This window comes from Camelus bactrianus, chromosome 9, assembly GCF_048773025.1.
Source record: "Camelus bactrianus isolate YW-2024 breed Bactrian camel chromosome 9, ASM4877302v1, whole genome shotgun sequence".
Classification (NCBI taxonomy): domain Eukaryota; kingdom Metazoa; phylum Chordata; class Mammalia; order Artiodactyla; family Camelidae; genus Camelus; species Camelus bactrianus.
In genome coordinates this window covers 71,134,286-71,158,490 of record NC_133547.1, presented here as the reverse complement: position 1 = coordinate 71,158,490, position 24,205 = coordinate 71,134,286, and the positions used below count along the sequence as shown (strand labels likewise).

The window sequence follows — 24,205 nt, the reverse complement described above, 5'->3', positions numbered from 1 at the left end:
GGCGGGCCTGAGCGGCCCCTCTCTCCCAGCCGCCACACTGCCAGCGCCCTCCCAGCCCAGCCGGCCACATCTGGCTGCTGCCCTCCCTAGTTTCCGCTGCATCCAGACTTCCTCAGGCGGTGGCTGGAGGCTGCGCATCTGGGGCTTTAAACATACAAAGGCTTTGCCAGGACCGGCGAGAGCAGGCTGCGCGGCGCGGGCTGGGGCGCGGGGGCCGGACCATGCGCCGCTGAGGCGGACGAAGCCTAAACCACCGAGTCAAGTAGCCTCTTGGAGCGCAGCGCTGCGCGGCGGAGCAGGCGCCAGCCAGGCGGCGACGCGGCCGCACGCACCGAGCCAGCCACCCCCGGGCGACGCGCGGGGCCCGGGAGCGCAATGACCAAGGCGCGAGTGGCCCGGGGCGCGCTCGCCAGTCCTCTGCGGGCGCTCTGCGTCCTGGGCTGCCTGTTGGGCCGCGCCGCCGCCGCGCCGTCGCCCATCATCAAGTTCCCTGGAGATGTCGCCCCCAAAACGGACAAAGAGTTGGCTGTGGTGAGTTGCTGTGCTGGCCTCATCGAGCCAAGTTTAGACCAACTTAGGAGGTGGAGGATGAGGGACTTCCCACCACCCCACCTCCGGAGGCTGGCGGGGGAGGGGAGGGTCTTCCCGCCACCCGTCCCCAGGGTGGGCAGACAGCGTGGGGGAAGGGCTTCAGTAAACAGCCTGGGGTGGTCCTTGGCCAGGAGAAGGAGGGATCTCTGGCAAACCTCAGGAGAACTTTAGTGAGAGGGGAAGGCCTTTGATAAAAAACTTGGCAACTTTCAGGACCCAGCAGGGGGGCGAGCCGCCAGCGGGGGCGGGGAAGGGAGTGCTTTGGCAAACCCCTGGAAAGGGCCCCTTTTGCAAATAACAAGGACATTGTCTAGTATCTGAGATTTTGCAAAGGGGGCGGCTTTGTAAACAACTTTTGGACACATCTGGAGGGTTGACTAACCAGGCCCTTGGACAGAGTGCTGGTAGGCCTTTGGCAAAAAGCCCAAAGGGGTGTCTTGCAAATGGTAGCGGATCCTTTAAACCCCAGTAGGATTTAGGGGAGAGGGTCTTTTGGCACATGAGTTGGATAAATTTTCGCACACACGAGCGTGAGTGCTCTGGGCAAAACGGGACTTGGCAAACATCTGGGACCTTTGGCACACATCTGGAGAGGGGCCTTGGACAAACCTCTCTACTGGCCATTTTTGGCAAATATTTGGAGCTGGAGGGAAGCGGACGGCGCATCTTTTTCGAATGGTTCACTGAACAAATTGGTCAGAGAGGGTCAAGGGTTAGATCTTGGAAAGTTTCCTCGAACTTCTCCAAAGGGGTCGGAGGACAGAGAGAACTGGCGGGCAGGGCGGAGGGAGGGCCAGCACGAGGGCTCCGGCGCGTGGGGCGGGGGCGGACCGAGCTGGGCTTGGGTCGGAGAGCCGCCAGGGAGCCCTCCCTCCTGGCGGGGCTCCGAGCTGCGGCTCGTATGTTGTTTTGCGAGAGCGCGCGCGCGGGCGCGCCTGGCCCGAGGGGCATTCTGGCCAAGGCGTTGCACTAGCAGGGATGGGGGCAGCCGAAAGGCCTGGGGCTGGGGTCCCCTCAAGATGTTTCTTCCAGCCCGGTTCTCCTTCAAAGCCCTTACCCTCCTTCAGCCGGACCCACCCAGGGAACCACTTGTCAGGCTGTGACAGCACCCTTGCCCCTTTTCCAGCGTCTAGGTCTCTGCCCATTCTGGATAAATAGGTTAGGAGACCGTACACGTTTAGGGGGCTACTTTTCTCACGGGTCTGGAGCTGGTCTGCCTAATGATGGGACTGGGGGTGAGGGTGAGGGAGAAGCTTTGGAGCACTGGGTTCCCATACCCTCTACAGCATACGGAAGTCCATGGAGCCCAGGGGCAGTGCAGTGGGGGGGGGGGGGGGTTGAGAAGCCAGGCTCTAGACTTAGACTGCCTGGCTTCAGATCAGTGGGTGCACTGATTAACTGGCCTGGTAAATCTGGAGCAAGTGACTTGACTTCTCAGTTTTGGCTTCTTCTGCAAACAGGGTAAAAATGGTGCCTGTTTCAGGGTTAAAGGAGAGGTAGTCTTAGACACTTTGAAGGGTAACTGAGACATGGTAAACACTCAATAATCATTGGTCATTATAACAACAACAACTACTATTATTATTATTGCACCTCTATTTCCTTTTTCCTAACTACCCTCTGAAGCAAGGTTATGATGCCAGTGATAAGGTTTCCTGGCTCCTGCCGTTTCTATCACATAATTAATTTTGCATTTATTTGGTCCTTCAGCCTTCCCACACTGGGATTCAAACCCTAGAGACTAGAAACGTCTGTTGTGCACACCACTTGACCCCCACCAGCACTAGCACAGGGCGTGGCACCTTGGAAGTGTCAGAAAGTATTTGCTGAACAAATAAATGAGCTAGCTGACTGGTCCCTGCCCCCCTGCAGGGGCCTGTTTGATTGTGGCCTCAGTTTGCGCTGAACTGGCTGCGCAGTACCCGAAAGGACAGGACTGTTTTCTTTTGGGAAATGGCAGATCCACTGCTTGGGTTCGAGTTCAGTTCTGCCCTCTGTGAGCTGTGTGATCTTAGGCAAGTTTCTTAACCTCTCTGCTTTAGTTTCCTCTGTATGATGGAGATAGTAATAATGTTGACACTGTAGAGTTGCTGTGAGCATTAAATTAAATAAGTTAATATGTGCTGACATCAGTGCCTGGGCATATAGTAAGCACCCAACTTGTGCTCCCAAACCATGCCCCCTTCACCTTTTATGTCCCTCAGCTAGTGGGGTAACCCAGGGCTCCACCCAGTGCCCTTGCGTTCGTGACTCCTTTGGTCGATACTGTACCATCCTAACGTGGCTGCTTGCCTCGGGGTGCTTGTTTCTTCCAGCAATACCTGAACACCTTCTACGGCTGCCCCAAAGAGAGTTGTAACCTGTTTGTGCTGAAGGACACACTGAAGAAGATGCAGAAGTTCTTCGGGCTGCCCCAGACAGGCGAGCTCGACCAGAACACCATCGAGACCATGCGGAAGCCGCGCTGTGGCAACCCCGATGTGGCCAACTACAACTTCTTCCCCCGCAAGCCCAAGTGGGACAAGAACCAAGTCACTTACAGGTGCCAGGGCAGGGCTGCGGGAGGCGGGGCCCTGGGCCAAGGGACACTGCGACTCGTTGGGCGTTGCCCTCTCCCCACTCCAGGAACCCAGGAGGTATCTTGGGAGGGCGAGGCATCTTAAGGAGTCTGCATACAAAGTGCTTTAGGAACAGGCGTCGGACAGACCAGGACTTGAATCTCACACTTACCGGCTTTGGGGCATTGGGCTACTTCCTTTTCAGTCTGCTGAGCCTTGGTTTTCCAATCTACAAAATGGGGTTAAAGCAAAAACCTTCCTCGTAGGTCGGTTGGGAACTGGATCACATACGTAAAGGGCTTTCACAGTGTCCAGCGTTTAGTAAGAGCGTAATAAACGCTACTGTTACTGGTAGGTGGGGTCATTGGGGCAGGTAAAGTGAACTTGATGATCAGTTGCTAATTAGGTTTTATATTATAGAGTTGTTATAATTGGCTGTTAACTGGGCTAAGAGCTCCATTCTGAATGACTAGTGCTGGATTCCAAGCATGAGATCTCTGCTGTGTCCCGTAATTCACTATTTATACCCCTTCCCTCCCCACCAGCCCCCCAGAATGCGGAGACTGCTGAGACGGATCCGGGCTGATCTAAGAATTCATGGGCTCTCAAGGAATTCTGGGTGGGCTCTTCTCCCAGCGCGCTCTGCTCTACATGCACGCACATACATCTGCGTGTGCAGACACACTCACATGCACACACTCGTGCACACAAACCCATGTACCCTCACACGTACGCACACGCTTGCACACCTGTGCACATGCACCCACCCTTGTGCACAGTCATGCAGGCTCACACACAATTGCATATACACACCCTTGCACACACGCACACAATCGCGTGCATAGGTGCAGCCGTACATGCTCATACGCGTTTCTGCCACCTCCAGGATCATTGGCTACACCCCTGATCTGGACCCTGAGACAGTGGATGATGCCTTCGCTCGTGCCTTCCAAGTTTGGAGTGATGTGACCCCACTGCGGTTTTCTCGGATCCATGATGGAGAGGCTGACATCATGATCAACTTTGGCCGCTGGGGTAGGCAGAAGAGGGGCCAGCAGGAGGACTAGTGTAGAGACGGGGGCGATCTGGGCATTAAAGAGGCACAGGAGGCTCCTTTCCAGCTTAGCTAGGAGGGCAGAGATGTAGACACTGGAGTGGTGTGGATGGGAGCAGAGTAGTGTCTGCCGCGTGAATGTGAAGGCGAGGACGTGACCCTGGGTATTCCCCAGAGGCAGTGTGAACCAGAAAGCAGTGGTCTGCCCGCACTGTCCAATTTGATAGCCCTTGGGTTCATAGGGCTACTGACTTCTAAATTAGCTAAAATTAAATAAAATTTAAAATTCAGTTTTGTGGTCACACTAGCCACAGTCCTAGTGCTCAGGAGCCACGTGAGGCTAGTGCCTGTTAAACTGGACAAAGCATGTTCCCATCACGTGGGACGTTCTGTTGGATAACACTGGTAGACGCTGAGGAACCCTGATACGAGAGTGGGTCAGATACTATGGAGCAGGGTAGACTTGAAAGTAAGTGGAATAGAACCCAGGGTCAGGGGTGCCATGCTGGCTGGTGGTGGGAACACTGGCAGTAGTGTAGACATGTAGGAAGGCAGTGTAGACATACTGAGTAGTATGTGACAAGGGTAAGTGTCATGGGCACAGGAGACAATGTAGATGTGGGTAGGTGGGGTGGCCCTGGGGGGCAAAGTGGTTTCGAGGGTTAGTGCTGTGGGTGTTGGTGATAGTATTCGTGATGACATGAAGGTAGGTGATACGGCTAAGAGAGCAGCGTGGGCGTGAGTGTAGATGGTTTAGACACTGGGGACAATGAGGATAGGAGGATGGGTGCTGAGGACACTGGTGTGGCAGTGTAGTTATGTGAGTAGGTATAGTGTCGTTGGCAGTAGTGTAGACAATGAAGTAGTGTAGAGTTGGAGTGGTGTAGACCATAGGATGGCAACAATCAAGTCAGCAACTCTGTTGACTCATTCTGTCCCCAGTCCTGGATAACCCAGCTGGGACTGGGGATGGGGACAGATGCTAGGGGGTGGGCTAACGTGCCCCAACCAGGGGTGCGATATCGCTGGGTTTCAGTGCCCAGCCTGGGCAGCTAGAAGCTGAGAGCCAGTGTGTTTCAGAGCATGGAGATGGATACCCCTTTGATGGCAAAGATGGGCTCCTGGCTCACGCCTTCGCCCCCGGCCCTGGCGTTGGGGGAGACTCCCACTTTGATGACGATGAGCTGTGGACCCTGGGGGAAGGGCAAGGTAAGAAAGTGACCGTCCGCATCCCAAACCTCCTCCCCAGTCCTCGGCATGCCTCCCTGTCACCTAGCAACAAGGACTGTGGCTTCCCTGGCTACCTTGGGCCCCTCCGTCTACTCTGATGGGACCAGAGAGATGGGAGGAGGAGGGAGGTCACACACCCGGGTGAGTGAGACTCGTAGTCTCCAAAGAAAGGCCTGGAGAGGCTGACCCTCCACCCTGTGTGGCCCCTCAGTGGTCCGCGTGAAGTATGGGAATGCCGACGGGGAGTACTGCAAGTTCCCCTTCCTGTTCAATGGCAAGGAGTACACCAGCTGCACGGACACGGGCCGCAGCGACGGCTTCCTCTGGTGCTCCACCACCTACAACTTTGACAAGGATGGCAAGTACGGCTTCTGCCCCCATGAAGGTGAGCGTCCACGTGCCCCCAGGCTTTCCATCCCAAGCTCCCCCTTCCCGGCCTCCACACTCCCCATGCTTGGCACTGCCACTCAGCCAGCATCCCCACAACGTCCTCCAGGCCCCCCGTCCCAATTTGAGCCATCACTGTGTCCCCCTCATCTGTGCGATGATTCACTTAATACTTTGATTAAACCAATTCCCTTTTTTAAGTTTCGCCATTAGCCATAATATTTTTCAAATCGCAGGTTTGACGTGCTAATTATTTTTTTCTGACATGCATTAGAATTAACTTAGAATGAGGGGAGGGTATAGCTCAAGTGGTAGAGTGAATGGTTAGCATGCACGAGGTCCTGGGTTCAATCCCCAGTACCTCCTCTAAAAATAAACAAGCAAAAAAATAAATAAATTACCCCTCCCCCCGATGTAAAAATAAAATAAAAATTTTTAAAAATGAGTTAAAAAAAAAAGAATGAACTTAGAATGATTAAAATGCCCAATGATTCTCTCCAGAATCACTCTCTACACTCTAGTAGGATTAGGGGTTCAAGGGCATGAGTAGAAGCTTAGGGGTGGATCAGAAGCCTAGCAGTGGGATGGGGAGGCAAGACTCAGACGCAGAGGTTGGTACCCAACCTGGCTTGGGGACACTGACCCCAGGAGTTTCAGCCATTACTCCTGATTGTCATGCTGACTCTCTGTGTGTGTGTGTGTGTGTGTGTGTGTGTGTGTGTGTGTGTGTGTGTGTGTCTGGGCACGAGGGCTGTTCCATCTGCCTCTCCCTCTCTTGGTCTCCATCTATCTTTGCTTGTTTCTGCATCTCTGTGTCTTGACAAAGGCATTAGGTTTGACAGTATTTGTGTGTTTTTTTGTCAATGCCTGAGACAAGATTTTCATATATTTTGAAGCCATGTAGAGGAAGTTGTTTTTCAAAGGCGTAAGGGTATGAAGTACACACTCAATCCTTTTTTAGTACACCCTTGACACTTCAAAAATCATAAAAAGACAGCACATACAACTTCATACTCGATCAAGTCATTGTGTTTAATGATTCTCCAGATTGAAAGCCCAGAAAATGTGAGGAAAATGGGAGAAAATCCGAAATTTTTTAAAATACTTTTTTCTTCCCCATCTCATAAAGACCATTTGATCTGCAGATAAATAGATTCCTCTGTCTTCTTGGCTGTAGTTTTACGTGTTCGTGAATCTATCTGACTTTACTGAACCCTGAGCACCAGCCATGCTGACAGAGGGAAAGAAACAAAGAGTGAATTAACTGTGTTCCTGTTTACACTTTTAGTACCAAAGCTCACGCAATGCTTTGTATTAAGTAAGAGTTCAAAGCACTGACCAGAAAGTCAGCAGTATTTAAAAACAAATATATTTCATGTGTCTTGCATTTCCCAGTAGGGATTCAGGTGGCGTTAACCCTCCCACGTATCAACCCCTGTGATCAGAACTGAATGTTTTGATAATAGAAGTGGGAGCAGATGTAATTTGTAAGTTTGGGAAGGGTTTTTCCCTGCTCTGGACATTAGCCATTTACTTGGTCTTTAGCCAGATGCAAGTTCGCACGACATGCACGTGTTTGGGTCTTGCGGCAGAGGTGCTGGTTACTCAGCCCCTCCTGACTGCTGAGTCAGTGTCTGCCTCTCTCCATCCCTTTGGGGGCAGGATCTGAGGAGAGATAGGGGCTTCCTGGGTGGTAGAAGTGCAGCTGTTGGGAGGCCAGAGGCGGAGACTGGTCTCCATCGAGGTTAACTCTTTGCCTTTCCCACTTTGAGGCTACCAAGGCAGCTGACCTCAGTGTTGCCTCCTCCTTTAGTCCCATTGTTCTTGGTGTAGCAGGAGAAGGTCTCTGGGGTAGGGAGAGAGGAGCAGTGAGGATGTGGGTCCCCGAGACCTGTGGTGGGGGGCCAGGGAGCAGGCTCTCTTCTGGCCATGGTGGAGTTAACGGGGGCTGGTGAGGTCACCTCTGGCGCCGTTGTGCACAGATGGTCCTTGTTACGCACTTGTGGTTTTGCGAGTTGGCAAATCAAGAGACGCACCATTTTGTAGCTTAGGGGTGGATGAGGGTACGGGGGAGCAGGGGGAGAACCCAAGACAGACAAGCCCAGACTCTTAATCCTACTCTCTCCCCTGAACTCTCCAGTCATGGCGCATGTCAGAGTGGGAGCCTGGGTGTGTGCTAAAAGGTTCCCAAAGATACCACCTTCTCCTCCTCCCTCCCTCCCCCTCCTCTCCCTCCTGCAGGGACCGCAGCATCCAGGAAGGTGGTGGTGGGGGAGGTTGAAAGGAAGTGAAGCTTTCTCTGTGTGTGCGCGCACGTGCGTGTGTGACAGAGAGTGAGCCAGGGAGAGGGTGAGATGAGGGTGTTCTGTAGTTTTCAGTTACAGCTCTCATCCAGTTTTCCTGTTTCTGTGACCATGAGCAATTCCAGAATCAGCTTTCTCTGAACCCCAGTTTCCCTGTCTGTCAAATGGAGAGGCTCTTGCTCTCCTGCCCACTGTAGATGTAGGGGCACAAGAGTGGACTGGGGCCGAGGCAGAGCTCTGGAGGCCCCCTGCTGGGTGCCAGGTGTTAACTGTTGTATTGCTGGGGTGGGGTGGGGTCCATCAATTCCCACAGGAAGAATGGGGTTGGCCAGGGAGGTAGGGGTAGTTATCCATGGCAGCTCAGAGAAGCAGCAAGTCGCCAACCCGTGTAGATGTTTTTTAATATTTTACCAATGTTACAACTTCCCTGGTGTGAGCCTGCAGGTGGGGAGCCAGCCAGCTCTGTGCCCACACAGGTGTCCAGGGATGGGCAGGTGGGTGGTATCTCTCACATTCGCTCTTTCCTCCCCCCAGCCTTGTTCACTATGGGTGGCAACGCCGACGGTCAGCCCTGCAAGTTCCCATTCCGCTTCCAGGGCACATCCTATGACAGCTGTACCACGGAGGGCCGTACCGACGGCTACCGCTGGTGCGGTACCACTGAGGACTACGACCGCGACAAGAAGTACGGCTTCTGCCCTGAGACTGGTGGGTGTCATGCTTCTCCCTGCCCTCTGGTAGAAAACCGCTGAGAGCCCCCTCCTCACCCCCTTTCCCCAGGACAGAGGTGCTAGGCAGGACACTTAGCAGCTGCTACAGCACAGACGTTGGGCACCAAAGGCCATTTCGGCCGAATTGGTGATGCCTGATGTCAGTCCCGCCCAGGACCCTCTCTGAGTGACCCATCTTCTTTCAGGCCCCCTGACAGTGGTCTCTTCCTCTCTCCAATCTCAAAGTCTCTCTTCCCAGCCTTTCTTTGTCTTACTCTGTATCTCAGTTTTTTAGTCTCTTTTTCAGTAAGGACTCCCTTCCTCCTCCCTCCCTCCCTCCAACAGGTATTTACTGAGCACCTGCTCTCTGCAGGAGACACAGGTAGGCCTTCCGCAGGACTGTCTGTGATGGGTCTCCTGCCCTAGGCAAGTGTGTTGCCATCATCAGCTCTGCCCAGCTCCCTTTGCCTCTGGCCCCTGTGGCCCTATCCATGGGTGGCTAATTAAAGCTCAGGAATCTGGCTGCCTGGGTTTGAATCCCAGCCCTGCCCCTTCCCAGTAGTATCCTCTTGGGCAAGTTACTTCATCTCTCTGAGCTCCAGGCTCCCCATCCGTGAAATTGGGGACAGAATATGCACAGGGTTGTTGTGGAGGGCCAGCAGGGTGAAGGGTGTACAAAGCATTTGATCCAGTGCCCTGAGCTGAGCGAGTACTTGCTAAGCTTGTTTTATTATCCATGTCGTGTCGTTCCCCGGTGGTGGCCTCAGACCCCTCGCTGCCCTCTGACACATGTCCCTAACCCCACAGCCATGTCCACTGTCGGCGGAAACTCGGAAGGTGCCCCCTGTGTCTTCCCCTTCACTTTCCTGGGCAACAAGCATGAGAGCTGCACCAGCGCTGGCCGCAGCGACGGGAAGCTGTGGTGCGCAACCACGGCCAACTACGACGATGACCGCAAGTGGGGCTTCTGCCCTGACCAAGGTACAGGCCCTGGCCATGGGCAGAGGCACCACACACCCCAAATCTTCCAGAGTCCCCACCCGCCACGGGCATAGACACTGCCTCCCAGATGCCCACCCACCCTGGTAGACATGCTGCCCATTCCAGGGGAGACCCGTCCCCTGCTTAGACGTGAGATGGAGACATGGCCTCCAAAATAAAACCCCATCCATCCCAGTACCCACTTCCTGCATGGGAAGGAGCTTTCCCGAGGAGATGCTGCTTTCTTTCCACCTCTCCACCCCTCCAGGTGGGGCTGTCACTGCCCAAAATATCTCAATGCTGGGCGCAGGAACCCTGGGCAGGAAAAGAGAAGAAAATGGGAGGAGCCTCATCCTTGCCCCACCCCCACCCGCCACGTAGCGCAGGCGAGCCCCCAGAGCCCACCCTCCCTGCCCCATTTACACCATCCTTTGCCAAATTGTGAATGGAGGAGTCCTTGTCAGTGTCAGGTGCTGAAAACACAGCTGCCTGGGGCGGCTCCCTGCCCTCCAGGACTCATAGGCTGGAGTGAGAGAGTGTCCAGGAGACAGGCCATGACCGTACTGTGTGGTCAGTGCAGTGAGCAGGGTCCTTGTGGGGGACTGTGCCCACTCTAGTCTGCAGGACCCAGTGTCATTGGGCTCAGAGCTCCAGATGGCCAGGTGAGTGCGCTGGTCCCTGGCCAGCCAGAATTAGGTCGGCCTGTCCTTATGTTCCTTTTTTTCTTTTTTGCTCCCAATGAGATGGAGCTTAAAGAATGCCAACTGATAGAGGCTGACCAAAGGAGATTTTACTTATTTATTTTTTAATTTTATTTATTTATTTATTTTACATATATTGAATGCCGTGTCAAAGGAGTTTTTCTTACCCTCCTCCAAATCCATGCTAGGAAATGTCCTGATTTTACCTGCTCTGCTCCAGCCTCTCCCTAAAGGTGGGATGTTCCACCTGCTGGAATGGTTTAAGGCTCCAAAGCCAGCTGGGTCCACCCGGGGTGCATATTAGTTTCCTGGGGCCGCCAGAACAGAGTACCACAAACCACGTGGCTTAAAACAGTGGAAATGTATCTCTTGTCCTTAGGGAGTCACCTAGAAGTCTAAAATCAAGGTGTCAGTAAGGCCACATCCGTCCATTGTTACCTGGCCATATGTGTTCATCCCTATGCATCTCTCCTGATAAGGACATGGGTCCTTAAGGGTCCACCCTACTCCAGGATGGCTTCATTTTCACTTACATCTTAACTTACCTGCAGAGATGCTATTTCCAAAGAAGGTCACGGTCAAGTTAGGACTTGAATCTATCTTTTGGGGGGACACGATTCAACCCACAACAGCGTGTGATGTAGGGTTTACCTGCTGTCTGTGGCTGAGCCTGGGCAGCTACTCCAAGTGAGAATTTTTTATTGCTTTACCTGGGGCAGAAACAGTGGACCCACGGGGCCAGTCTCTCACCACTGTCTTACCTCTTTGGATACCCCTCAGAGCAGGTTTTGCCCCTAGTCTTTATAGAGAAACACAGAAAGCCAGGAAACAGGAATTTTAACAAATGGAACTCTAAGTAGAGATTTGTTTAAGTGCTGTGTTCTCTCCTTTATAGCACACATGCAGCCCACCTGGAAAGGGCAAGGGGACTTTGGCTGGCTCTAGTTGTAAGCAATAGGCGTGGTCTGTTAACCCCAGAATTTTGGGAGAAGGAAGAATCATGACATGCCACTTCCACAGTCTCAGCACCACCATGGGGATGTCCTCAAATGTCTCCATTGCTGGGGCCAGGCTTGACTCCTCTCTCATCTCTCTCCCTCTCATCTTGCCCCCCTCTCTCCCCTCCCTGTGGCCCAGGGTACAGCCTGTTCCTGGTGGCAGCCCATGAATTTGGCCACGCGATGGGGCTGGAACACTCACAGGATCCCGGAGCCCTGATGGCACCCATTTATACCTACACCAAGAACTTCCGCCTGTCCCACGATGACATCAAGGGCATTCAAGATCTCTATGGTAAGCTGCAGCCTGGGGGTCTTGGGGAGGAGTCTGAGGAGGTCGTACAGCTGGCAATGGAAGCCCAGGGAGTGAAACCATCCAGACCCCATCCATCCAGGACTGCGGGAGCCCAGGGCAGGAGGCAGGAGTGTTGACCTGGTCGGGGGTATCAGAGCAACACCCCAAGGGGCCCTCGGACAGCCCCTTCCTTTCCAGATAACAATAGTATCCGAGCCCCTCTGGGCTCCCCAGAGCCACACTGCGAGGCAGGCAGAGCAGAAATCAGTGCTCCATTTTCTAGGTGGGTCAGCTGAGGCCTGAGAAAGGTAACCCTTCTGGCCCAAGGTCAACCAGGTATAAACCTCCAGGTGAGGTTTGGAATCCAGGAGAGTTAGCTCAATACAGGGTAGAATTTCCCAGCGTGTGGAATGATCTTGATGATACAGGAGTGCAAGTTTCTGGTTTTCCTAACAATTCTTTTATTTTAACATGGAATAGGATCAACACAGCAAGTACCCAAAACCATTTATTTTTATTAATGCTTACGATGAGGCCAGAGTTTACAAAGTGATTCCTTTTGTTTTTTTTTAAGTAAATATATTACAGTACTGATGGTACCTGCATAAAGCCAAAACGGTGAAAATGGTCCTGGAGTGACAAAGTGTCGGGAACATTAGACTTGGGAAAGAACTGCAGTGGGAATGAGAGGCTCTGGGGTCAAGTGTGGCCTCTGTCACTCACTAGCTGCAAGAGACGGAGCTGGTTGTTCCCTCTCCAGACTCAGTTTCCTCATCTCTAAACCGTGGCTGGTTTTCCCAGGGAATGAAGGAGTAAACCCTTGAGAAAGTGCCACCCCCAGTGCTGGACCCACGTGTTCCCTCTGACTGCCTGGACTCTCGTGGGCTCATGAATCTAAGCTTTGGGTTTGAATCCTTGGGCAGTTCATACTACCTTTCTGGGCGTCGGTTTCCTTATCTGTGAAATGGGGGTTATAATGATGCCTTCCTCCCAGGGATGTTGAGAGGACTGATTTGGGGAATACTGGGAAAGCATTTATTAAAGGCAAAGGGCTTCAGGACTCTGGTTTCTGTTCCGTCTCCTTGACTCCTTGTCCCCTTGCCTTCCTTGGGCTGACACTGAGGCCAGAACACTCTTCCTTCTGACCCTCAGCGGGTTGGGTGGTCCAGCCTGGGGACTCAGCCTTGTGGGGAGAACCCCTGGAGCTGGAGAGAGTCTGAGGTCACGTGTTCTCCCCCAGGGGCTTCCCCCGACATTGATGTTGGCACTGGCCCCACCCCCACACTGGGCCCCATCACTCCAGAGATCTGCAAACAGGACATTGTCTTTGATGGCATCTCTCAGATCCGTGGGGAGATCTTCTTCTTCAAGGACCGGTGAGTGCGAGTGTTGCCTTCCTGTCCTCCTTGCCCTCTGCCTCTTCCCCATTATCCTGCCCCCATCCTTTGCTCAAGGACCCCACTGGGGACTTCCCAGGATGACCTGTATTAGACCATTTTTGCTGCATGTCAGACAGTCTCCGGATCTCGGTGGCTACCACAGCAGGCATTTCCTGGGCTCTCTCCTAGTCTGTGGGTCTACTAGGTATCTTGACTTTGGGCTACAGTTTGGGCTCAGGGGTGCTCTGCATGTCCCTCGTTCTCCTGGGATTAGCAGCTACTTGTGGCAGATGGCAGAAGCACAAGAGGCCAGATCAAACCACATAAGCACATATAAAGCCTCCACTCTCAACATGTTTGAGAATATTCCACTGGCTGAAGCCAATCATATGGCCAAGCCCAGCGCCCACTCAAGGGGGTGGTACTGCAAAGTCACATGACAACACACGTGGAGGTGTATTTCTAAAATAGGGATGGAGGAAAGAATTGGGAACAATATCTTGTCTACCACAGGCCTTCTCCTGGAATGGCCTTGACTTCAAATGTTCTATGTATGGGGAAAATGTAACCACAGGGTAGAGACAGGTCGTGTCCTTCATGCTATAAATAAAGGGCCCCACTCTGTCCACCCAACTGTCCTAGAGGCAGGCAGAATCTAGGACTGCATTAAAGGATCCCTCCATCATCCATCCATCCATCCATCTATCTACCTACCTATTATCCATCTATCATCCATCATCCATCCATCCATCCATTATCTATCCATCCATCATCCCATATCCGTCAGTTCATCCATCATCCATCCACATGTCCATCTGCACCTTCATTCATAGAGCATAGTAGTTGAGAGAATGGCTCTGGAGCCGGATTGCCTGGGTTAGAATCTTGGACCTGCTACTAACCGGTTGCATGATTATAGGCAAGGCAATTGTATATCTTCTTTTTACCTCAATTTCCTCTTCTCTAAAATGGGATTAATAGTCCAACCTGTCTCGTAGGGCTGTTGTAAGGATTAGATGAGCTTAGAACAACACCTGACACAGAGTTAAGTGTGTTCAGTCATACTAGCTGTTATTATCAACAAATGACTACTTGGCATCGACTGTGCCAAATCCTTTGCTAGGCTCTGGGAGCTGGAGGTGGGGGGTGTTGTGCTGGGGGCGGAGGGGCTACTTACTGCCTGGATCAGTGTTCTCAAAAAGAGCTCAGTGGATCTCCCACACCAGAACCACCTGGAGTGTGAGTGTTAAAAGTGTGGGTTCCGCCCCCATCCCAGGCCCTCTGACTCGAGTCTCAGGGAATGGGTCCCAGGCATCTGCATTTTAGAAAATTCACTCAGTGATTCTGATGCACATGAGTGTTTGAGCACCCCCAGTCTGGTTTGGGGAACAGAAGCAAGCAGGACTGACAGCGTGCATGGCAGAATGAAAGAAATGTGACCACAGAGGCATTGACCAAATGCTTTGTGGACGCTTCCGACTTACCTTTTCTGAGCAAAGTTCCAGAGAGGAAGCCTCACTGGAGCGAGGACGTTAATTCAGGTGGACAGTGGTGGGGCTGGCAAGTGGGGAACGTTTGAGACAAGAGAACTGCAAGAGCAAAGCTGCAGAGATGTGAAAGTTCCAGGCTTATATAGGGTGGACCAGCGAGCCTGGGGGAGCTGGAAGATGTTCCAGAAATTCTTGCAAAAGGCCTCCTCTGCTCCAGGCACTGGGCTAAGTGCCTGGGGGCCGATGCCAGTAGGGAGAGCACAAGAGTGCAGAGAGAGTTGAGACTCAAAAATGCAATGAGAAGTCAGGTCCATCAGGCCACGAACGCCCCAACCAGGATGTGTAACAGCAGATGTCCGTGCTGTCCTACAGCACCCCCCCCAACAGGGCTGGGGAAGAGGTGAGTCTGGGGGCCCCACTCCCCAGCACAATCCTTAGTCTGGATCACTTCCCCCTAAGGAAGTCCTGACCACACGTGCAGATCTGAGTACAGAGCTAGGAAAGGGCACAGAGCCCGGGCCCAAGTCGGAGCCATCCCTGGCCTGACACGTCACACTTTTCTTTGAAAAAGATGTTGATGAGTGTTTAATGGGTTCGCTGAATTAATCAGTAAATATTTCAGCCCTGACCACGTGCAAAAATTGGTGCTAGATATTGTGAGGAGACAAGAAAAGCAATGCTGTTGGATAATAAAACTCAGACTTCAGAGACAGATCTGGATTTGAATCCCGGTAATTCCATTACCTCTCTGATCATCATTTGCCAAATAAGGATTGTGATGCTTTCCTGTAGCAGGATGTTTTGGCTGCAAGTAACAGAGAACCCCAACTCAAACCAGCTTAAACAATGGAGAGAAATTACTCCCACGTGGTACAGAGTCCAGGGGTTGGGCTGCCTCCAGGGGCAGAAAGGGGGTCATTGACTCAATGAAATCTTTGTCCACTTCTGTCCTCCGTATTGACTTTGTCCTAAGGCAGGGCCACACGATGACTGCCAGTGGCAATCGGGGCTATAAACTTCCTTGCCCACATCCAGCAGAAGAGAGGGAGAGAGATCTCCAGATGTGAAATACGAGGTCACATGGCCACCGCTGAATCAATTACAGTTGCCAGGGAATGTTAAGCTCTGATAGGCTTGGATCAGTGGTTCTTAAACTTTGGCATGCATTAGAACCATCTGGAAGGCTTGTTAAAACACAGATTACTAGGCCTCAAGCCCAGAGGGTCTGATTCATAGGTCCTGAGTTGGGGCCCAATAATTTGCATTTCTAATGAGTTTCAGATGTTGGTCTGGCGATCCCACTTTGAGAACCGGTAGCTTAAACTCATCAGAATGGGGATTGGGTCCACTTTTGGGGAAGGACGATCATCAACGTGGGGTTTTATGAGGAAGGATGATAGGGAGGGTAGACCACCGAGAACGCACATTGTGTTTATAGTATTGTGACATTTACGTTTTACAAGCCACGTAAAGTGCCTGGCACTTAGTAGGCCCTCAATGAACGACGGCTCTTATTACTCTTGCTAAATGCATGAATCCATTATTTCAACTCTAGGAAATGCTTTTGAGTGCCATCAGACCCTACCTCAACTGGCTTCTAATCTGGCAGGAAAGATAAGACACTGCAAAAAGCAAAAATCAAACTACTGTTCGGGCACTCAATGTTGATGATTTTGAGAAGCTCAGAGGAGGGAGAACACAGTATGGACAGAGGTAGTTAAGGAAGGCTTCTGGAGGAGGGAGCAAGAGAGGAAGCAAAGAGATTCCTTCTCAGCCCTGGCATCTTGCAGAGGGCTCTGCCCATTCTCCAGCCCTTCTCCAGCTGTTCTTTGATCTTGGCTCCCCCATCGAGGGAAACATCCTGGGATGTTTCTGAATGGGCTCAGGGAGGCATATGTGGTTACAGCTGCAGAGTGAAGGTGTGGTTTCCTGTGTTCCCTTCCCCCGCCCAGGTTCATTTGGCGGACAGTGACGCCACGTGACAAGCCCATGGGACCCCTGCTGGTGGCCACATTCTGGCCTGAGCTCCCGGAAAAGATCGATGCTGTGTACGAGGCCCCACAGGAGGAGAAGGCTGTGTTCTTTGCAGGTGTGTGGGAGGAGAGCTGCCTGGCCCTCGGCTCCAGGGGGCGCTGCACTGAGGTTCCTGGGCACCTGTGGGTGTCCTCCCTCCTCTCCCGACCCACTCTTTCGACCATCATCTCCGAAACCCTGGGATTCATCTGAGAGACTGGTTCAGACACCCAGCATCAACTAGCATTGGCCCACAGAGCGAACGTTTCAATTACCTTTTAATTATTTTTAGTCCTTCTGATTCCTTCTCTAGAAGTAAAATGACAGTTTAGTGCTGGTGTCTCTCACTCCTGTCTAATGCTGGAGCTTTTAGCAGATGCCCATTTTAGTTAGAATTTTTTTTAAAATACCAATTTGTTTTCATTTTTAATGTTTAATTTATTTCTGTAGACTTAAGAATTAATTCCTGGAAAACACAATATTAAGTTAAGAGTTAAGTAATAGGATGAGGAATCTCTAAGTGGGAAGAATCACCAAGGTAGGGTCATCTGGCTAGCGGTTGGGAAACCCTGCTCATTAATCTTCTTTCAAGCACCTGCTGTGTGCCAGGGATTCAGCCCCTGCTCTCAGGGAGCTCATAAACTAGTGGGAGAGACAGAAAACCAGGCTGTTAACGAGGGAGCACAGTAAGGGCTGTGATGGGGGAGGGAGGCTGAAGTGGAGGCACAGGATGGCTTCCTGGAGGAGCTGAAGGCTCAGACAGCACCGTGGGTACACGTTCCACCAGCCAGCTCTCCAGCTCCTCCATCCCAGAGTGATCAGGGCAACTGCTGGCCCACAGGACACCTTTGTGCAAATTAGAAACAGCTACCCCTTAGGGCAGGCATGGCACTGAGAATCTGTGGCTTGGTGAGTGAAGCCAGGGTGGGACTCACTCCCACTGCCTTTCTTGGCCCTGTACCTTCCGTAACCAATTTGTAGAACTTTATATGTGAGCCCTGATTCTGGGCATTGAATGTGGAAGTGAGCAGAACTTGTGTTCCTGTTGTGAATGGCCCCATTGGGCTCCCCCGGCAGGTGGATGGTGGGAGGAAGAGGCTCCAGCACCTGCCACCAACACACCCTTTGCTTCCACCCCAGGGAATGAATACTGGGTCTATTCAGCCAGCACCCTGGAGCGAGGGTACCCCAAGCCGCTGACCAGCCTGGGGCTTCCCCCTGATGTCCAAAAAGTGGATGCTGCCTTTAACTGGAGCAAGAACAAGAAGACGTACATCTTCGCTGGAGACAAGTTCTGGAGGTAAGGGAGGGCAGTGCGGAGGAGGCCAGCTGCATGGATGTGGAGAAGACACTGTGGCTTCGAGCTTCCTGGGTCACGTTCGGAGGTTGGTGGGCCATGGATACCCCCCTCTCTGGTCTCTAATCTTTCAGAGCTACGGGCCCTCTAAGATATCACCAAGGGTGAACCATCCTTAGGCACGTTATTGGTACAATTCTGGTTAAACTCCTATCCCTTCTCAGAAGTCTTTTGATTGGACCCTTGCCTGTCTGGTCTGGAGCCTCTTATTTTAGGGTGAAGCACTAAAAAAGCGGGTAATAAAAATAAAGAGAACAGCTGCTACTGCTGACGCTGTGTGCCAGACACTATTCCAAAGGCTCACGAGGTGGGTATTATTATTCCCGTTTTGTAAGTGAGGAAACGGGTTCAGAGAGGTTAAGTATCTAGCTTAAAGTCACAGCCAAGTCGTGACAGACTGGGATTTGAACCCTGGGCTTCTGCTCCCAGATGACCTGCTGCTCTTCACTGTTCTACTCTGTACCTGAGATAGTGGGGTCCCAAGAGATGGGGTTGGTGGAGGCAGGGATGGCAGAGGGAAAAATATGATGAAGACTGATGGGTGTGTTGACTGGGGAGCCAGCATCCAAATCTGGCCCCACTGGAAGCAGCAGGCACCCTCTGGCCAGTCTGCCACAGGCCCAGTGGCAGTGGGTGCAGGCTGGTAGGGTGCCAGTTTGGAAGCAGGTAGCTCTCTGCTCCAGCTCATCCAACTAAAGGGAAGGGTTTGGTTTTGAGAGGCCATGGTCAGGGCTAAGGGTCAGGGAGCCCAGACCTTAGGAATTTGGTTGTAAACCTTCACACTCCTTTGATAAGCAAACTAAGCTCCAAAGAAATTGAATAACTTGTCTAAGTTACGTATAGGCAAGTGTGTTGGCCACAGAGTTAGGATTGTCACAGCTTCTTCTGTCTTCTAGCTCTGGGCCCCCTGCGCTGCACCTTCAGGGTCATTTGGTCAGTGGGGAAGGAATGGTATTCCTCCTTCCCCCGCATTGTCCCCACGCTCCTCCTGTGGCTGCATCTGGACCTGTGTCTGCCATCCCTGGAACAATCCTGCTTCCTTCCCAAGACCTCTCTCTCCTCCCCCATCTCCTCCCCACCCCTGTGCCTAGCTGCCCTGCATTCAGAAGCTGTTTATGTCCCAGTCTGCCGTGTCAGAGTGGAATTCCAGACATATCACTAAGATACTTAGCAACTTAAGCTGATTGATATCTTAAGCCTCAAAAAAGAAAACAGTCAGCCAGGAAACTGCAGAGCAGGCACTCTGCCCACAGGCTCTGAAATGCTCCTAGGCACGCACACGTACTGAAAACAGCATCTTGGCATGGTCGGCGCCCCAAATCTCCAGACCTTAGAATCGTGCACAGTAAGAGCCAGCCTCACAGAGACGTGAATCTTAGAGTCACAGTACCCTAGTGTCTTTGAATCATGGTGTTGGGAGGATATTTATAATCATCCTCCAGGCACACCCTGTGAATGTAAACATATGGGGACAGACATGTCCACATGTAATCGTGAGTGTGTGTATGCATGCACACACACGTGCATGCAGACAGAGGGATGCTCAGGCTCCCGTGGTACCTTGCCAGGCTTTGGGCAGAGTTATCTGCTTCCCAGTCCTTTTTCTGCAACAAGCCCACCTCCCAAACCCTAGATCTGGGATGGACAGCCTGCTCTACAGAGGAAGCTCTGTGAATCCTTAAAAGCAGCAGAACTGAACCAGCCATTGCAGGTCCTGGGCTGGGTTTCGAAAGGAGACAGCTCTTTTTCCCAGGAGAAGCAGTTAATGAGCTCGAAACACTGGTCCAAAGTCTGTAGATGCCCAGGCCTCCTTGCTGGAGAAGGAGGGAGCGCCCCAGTGATAGAAGATAAGCAGCTACTTCCAGCTTGGGCATCCCCTGGTTCATGCCAGGGAGTGCTCGGCCCTTGCTTCTGAAAGCTTCCACTAAGCCCACAAAAAGATATTCAATATCTCCTACGTGCCAGGCATTTACTTAGATGCTGGAAAACGGGGGTCAAGGCATAGTCACTCTGCTTGTGGAGCTTAACAATATCGTGAGGGAAAGAGGCATAGGCACACACAAATAAAACAGCAGTGGGTGGTGTGGATGGGTTGCTGGAATTTTAAGCTGGGAAACTTGGTTTTGGTACCTCAGGTCACAAGAAAGCATGTTAGGTTTTGTAAGAAGTCTCGTGATGGAGTTGAGATGAAGGAAGGCTTTCTTGGAAGTTCTCAGGGTGATGGGCAGATGGGGAAGACCCCTGTAGAAGGAAATTCATGGGGGAAGCTGTTGTTGGCATCCAGGGTGGAGGTGGTCGGGCTGGCTGCAGGGAGGAAGAGAGTCAGTGTGAGGCCCTCCAGAGGAGCGCTTGGCTGTCACCAGGATGGCATTCAGACATAGGTCTGTCTAGAAAATTAGCACCATGAGGGCAAGACTTGATCTTGTTGACTGATACGCCCAGCAACAAGTGTGAGCTCATTAAATATTTACAGAATAATAAATAGATTGAGTGTAAGTGGAGGAGCCAAGGAATGAAAATGACCCCAGCCTTTTAAAATTTCTCCAAAAAAATTAAGAAGACAGAGATGTTGCTAGCCAGGAAGAAGACTGCGCCAACCAATACTCAAGGCATTTACACAAACTGATGGCAGGGCCAGGATAACAACTTGCCCTGAGACCGGCAGCTGGGACTGAAGTGACGGGAGGTCCACCTTGTGGCTAACAGGGCTTGGGCTCGTGCAGTGTATTGTGACCTCACTGTCCCGGCTAAGATCGTCGCCCAGGACGTGGACTGTCAGCTCCACTTGACAGATGCAGAAGCGGCATGTGTCTGAGCCACCCAGTGAAGGGCGGTGATGGGGCAGGACCCTGTCCCTGGGCTCCTAGCCTAGTGCTCTTGGTACTATAGATTGTAGGAAACTAACACTTGCCAAATACCTACCCAGTACCAGGTCCTGGGACGGGCACTACGTATGTGTTATTTCATTTCATATATATGTTAATTAAATACGTTAAACACAGCCCATCTTACAGCTGGTAAAACTGAGTGTCAGAGAGCAACTTGCCACCCTGGAGCCAGACAGTCCTGGACTGGATTCCCGCTTAGAAACTGGGTGCCCTTTTTAAGCCTCTGGTCTATAAAATGGGTATTAATTGTGTCATAAGATTGACGTCCGAATTGATTGAGAAAGTAGATGGAAAGTGATTAACGCACTGCTTAAACATTAGCGGTAGAAACAAGCCTTTTGAGGACAGCTTCTTATTACTGAATCCAAGGTTATCAAATTCCAGGAATGTGATTATCATCAAAATGAGAACATAAAAACTTATAACTGTCACGGATACCATAATATTTACAAAGGACTCATTCAGTATGAAGAATAGATTCAGAAAAAGATCCCACAGGCAGTTAGACAATTTAGAATCAAAAAGTTAAAAAGAAAAAAGTGCAGTAATCACAAGATTGTTTTTATGGGACTGTCCAATCGCCTGATTAGTGAGGAGTCGGGTTGGATTTACCCAGGTCTCACTCCCCGCCCCTCGGCTCCAGTTGTTGGCCTCCCCGAAGGGCTAGGTCTGGTTTCCTGTGCTCACCCAGGAGCCCTCAGCTGGGCCCTCCCATCCAGGGGATCGGGGGGTGCTGGCCTTTAGGGAGGCCGGCTGGTTCACCATGGCTGTTTCCTTGCAGATACAATGAGGTGAAGAAGAAAATGGATCCTGGCTTCCCCAAGCTCATTGCAGACGCCTGGAACGCCATCCCTGATAACCTCGATGCCGTGGTGGACCTGCAGGGTGGTGGTGAGCTGCCCGGGCCTCTGTCCGCTTTCTAGGACTCCCCACCCCCGGCTGGGGCCCCGCTCCTTGCAAGCACACACTCCCTCATTGTGTGGGGTGGCATGCAGATCCCCGGGAAAACAAACCATCCCCTTCAGCCCAGTGCTGGGAAGACATCCAGACCCCTGACCTCTGCTCATTCAGCTGGCTCCAGGCAATAAGACCCAGAAAGGCCCCTCACAGCTGCAGGGCCTGGAGCCAGGGAGCAGGGAGGGCGGGAGGCCTGCTGGGGGTGAGAAACACGGGCTCTGTGCCCTGGATTCATTCTGGGGTTTGATCCAGGCCCTTTTGGGTTCTGTAGGAGGCCTTGTGACCGCCTCTCATTAGCAGAAGGATGGCTCCGTTTGAGACAGGACAAACTTTGTTACACCCTGCTGCTGATGTGGCAAAGATCTCCCATCAGCTCAAGTTGTCCCTGGTCCCTTGCTGAATTAAATGGCCAGTACCAGTGAGGGATAGAATTTGGAGCTTGGAAACCATATTCCTGAGGAGGCTTCTAGGAGGTCCTAGAAATGAGTCCAGTTTGGTTTTTTAGAGGATATTTCAATTAAATTCCACACAGATGCTTTTTGAGCTCCTATCCTCTGCTAAGCACATGGCCTTGACCTCCAGAGGCTAAAGGTCTTACATGTCTAAGAAAAAGCAGGATACGGTGAGGTGTTAGGTTAAGGATTATCTTCAGAAATAAATGTCTGTTGAACATGTACAACGTGCATGGATTTTAAAGGAAGTAAATGAGATCATCTATGTCAGAAGTAAGAAATTCCGAAGTCCATAGGGTCCAGGCTGGGAGCATAAATGAGTGAAGCAGGCAGAGCAGACAGTAGGGAGTGGTGGGGTCTGCGGAGAACCAGAGAGCGCATGGCTCGTTTTCAGGGGACCGTTGCTTCTCTGCTTCTGATGATCGCTGCCCCACAAGAACAGGGGAGCAGTGTTATTTGATATTCTAGCTCTTTCAAAAGAAAGCGAGAAGCCTGTATTTTCGTATGATATTTCCAGATGTTTACATGTTGGCAACTTACTCAGAATTCAACACAAGACAAAACTGTTAACAAACTTGTGTGAGCTAAATAAAACCCGTCTGTGGGCCTGATGGGACTAGCAGCCTCCTGGAAATAGAAAGTGCCTAGTTTGGTGCTTGGGCTCAGTGGAGTACTGTAATTTATATTAATAATAGCATCTATCATCTCATTTAATCCTCACCACAAGGCCTAAGAGGGGGTATCTTTATCCACATCTTAAAGATGAAGAAGCAGAGACTCAGCTCAGTTCCAAGCTATCTCCCTTCGTTTGGCCTCAGAAGGGTCTTCTGTGATGTAAAAGCTTCTTCCCTATGGCAGGCAGACTCGTAAAGCTTTCAGGAACCTTCCAGGTGCCATGATATCTTCTCTTCTCTTTTCTCATCCCTCTTCTCTTTCTCATCCCAGGTCACAGCTACTTCTTCAAGGGCGCATATTACCTGAAGCTGGAGAACCAAAGTCTGAAGAGCGTGAAGTTCGGAAGCGTCAAATCCGACTGGCTAGGCTGCTGAGCTGGCCCCGCTCCCCCAGGGGCCTGCCTCTCCATCACTTTCTGCACACCGGGCCCTGGGCACCAGGGAAGGACCCGGCTGGGCCTGGCAGCCCTCAGCTAGCTCTGTAGTTAATCAGCATTCTCACCCCAACCTGGTAATTTAAGAATCTGCAGAGTGGCTCTGCCCTATGTTCAAGGAAAGGTGCTGATTGTACCCCTCCCCGTGTCCCTCCCCACTCCCATATTTCACCAGCCCTCCAGAGCCACCCCCAAAGAGATGCTTTGATATTCTCAATGCAGCCCTGCCTTGGGCTGCCCTGGTGCTGCCACACTTCATTCAGGCTCCTCTCCCTCCACAACCATCTGTGGCTTACAGCACCCTAGGATCCAACAGAGACTGTCTCGAGAGGGCACTGGTGGCCCGACAGCCTGGCCTGGCATGGGGCTGAGGGAGAGGGGCATGGCCGGGTGGCCCCCCACCCCAGACACCTGGCCTTCTCACTGCTGGCTGCCTTAGGACTGTCCCTACATTAGCAGTTTGCTTTGGATGCACTTTGTTCTTTTCTTTTGATCTTTTTTCTTTTTCCACTTTGAAACTGCATTTCCTGACAGAAGGGCTCAGGTTGTCTGAAGTCACTGCACGATGCATCTCAGTCCACATAGTGATGGTTCCCTTGTGCGCTCTATTTAGTATGTCCCTCCTCTGTTACTTCCTTCACTGGATGGAGGAAAACCAAGCCATGGCCCCCGCTCAGCCCTCCCCTCCTCTCCCATCAACAGTTCCCCGTGGGAAACATCAACAGTATGAATAAAGACACCAATTGAGTGGCC

At 51.8% G+C, this 24,205-nt stretch overlaps 1 protein-coding gene across 1 annotated transcript; it reads left to right on the top strand.

Moving 5' to 3' along the window:
- The first annotated feature begins 9 nt into the window (after positions 1-9).
- MMP2 (matrix metallopeptidase 2) lies at positions 10-24,204 on the top strand. Its single transcript, XM_074370724.1, has 13 exons — positions 10-531; positions 2,907-3,133; positions 4,036-4,184; positions 5,284-5,412; positions 5,645-5,818; positions 8,658-8,831; positions 9,641-9,814; positions 11,653-11,808; positions 13,049-13,184; positions 16,630-16,766; positions 17,831-17,990; positions 21,717-21,826; positions 23,290-24,204. The coding sequence occupies exons 1-13, from the start codon at positions 376-378 to the stop codon at positions 23,391-23,393; spliced, it is 1,986 nt and encodes a 661-aa protein (XP_074226825.1). The 5' UTR covers positions 10-375; the 3' UTR covers positions 23,394-24,204.
- Position 24,205: the final 1 nt, after the last annotated feature.

Coding starts and splice junctions, on each gene's coding strand:
- MMP2 (XM_074370724.1), top strand. CDS start 376: ATGACCAAGGCGCGAGTGGCCCGGGGCGCGCTCGCCAGTCCTCTGCGG. Junction 3,134..4,035: donor AAGAACCAAGTCACTTACAG/GTGCCAGGGCAG, acceptor TGCCACCTCCAG/GATCATTGGCTACACCCCTG. Junction 21,827..23,289: donor GGTGGACCTGCAGGGTGGTG/GTGAGCTGCCCG, acceptor TTCTCATCCCAG/GTCACAGCTACTTCTTCAAG.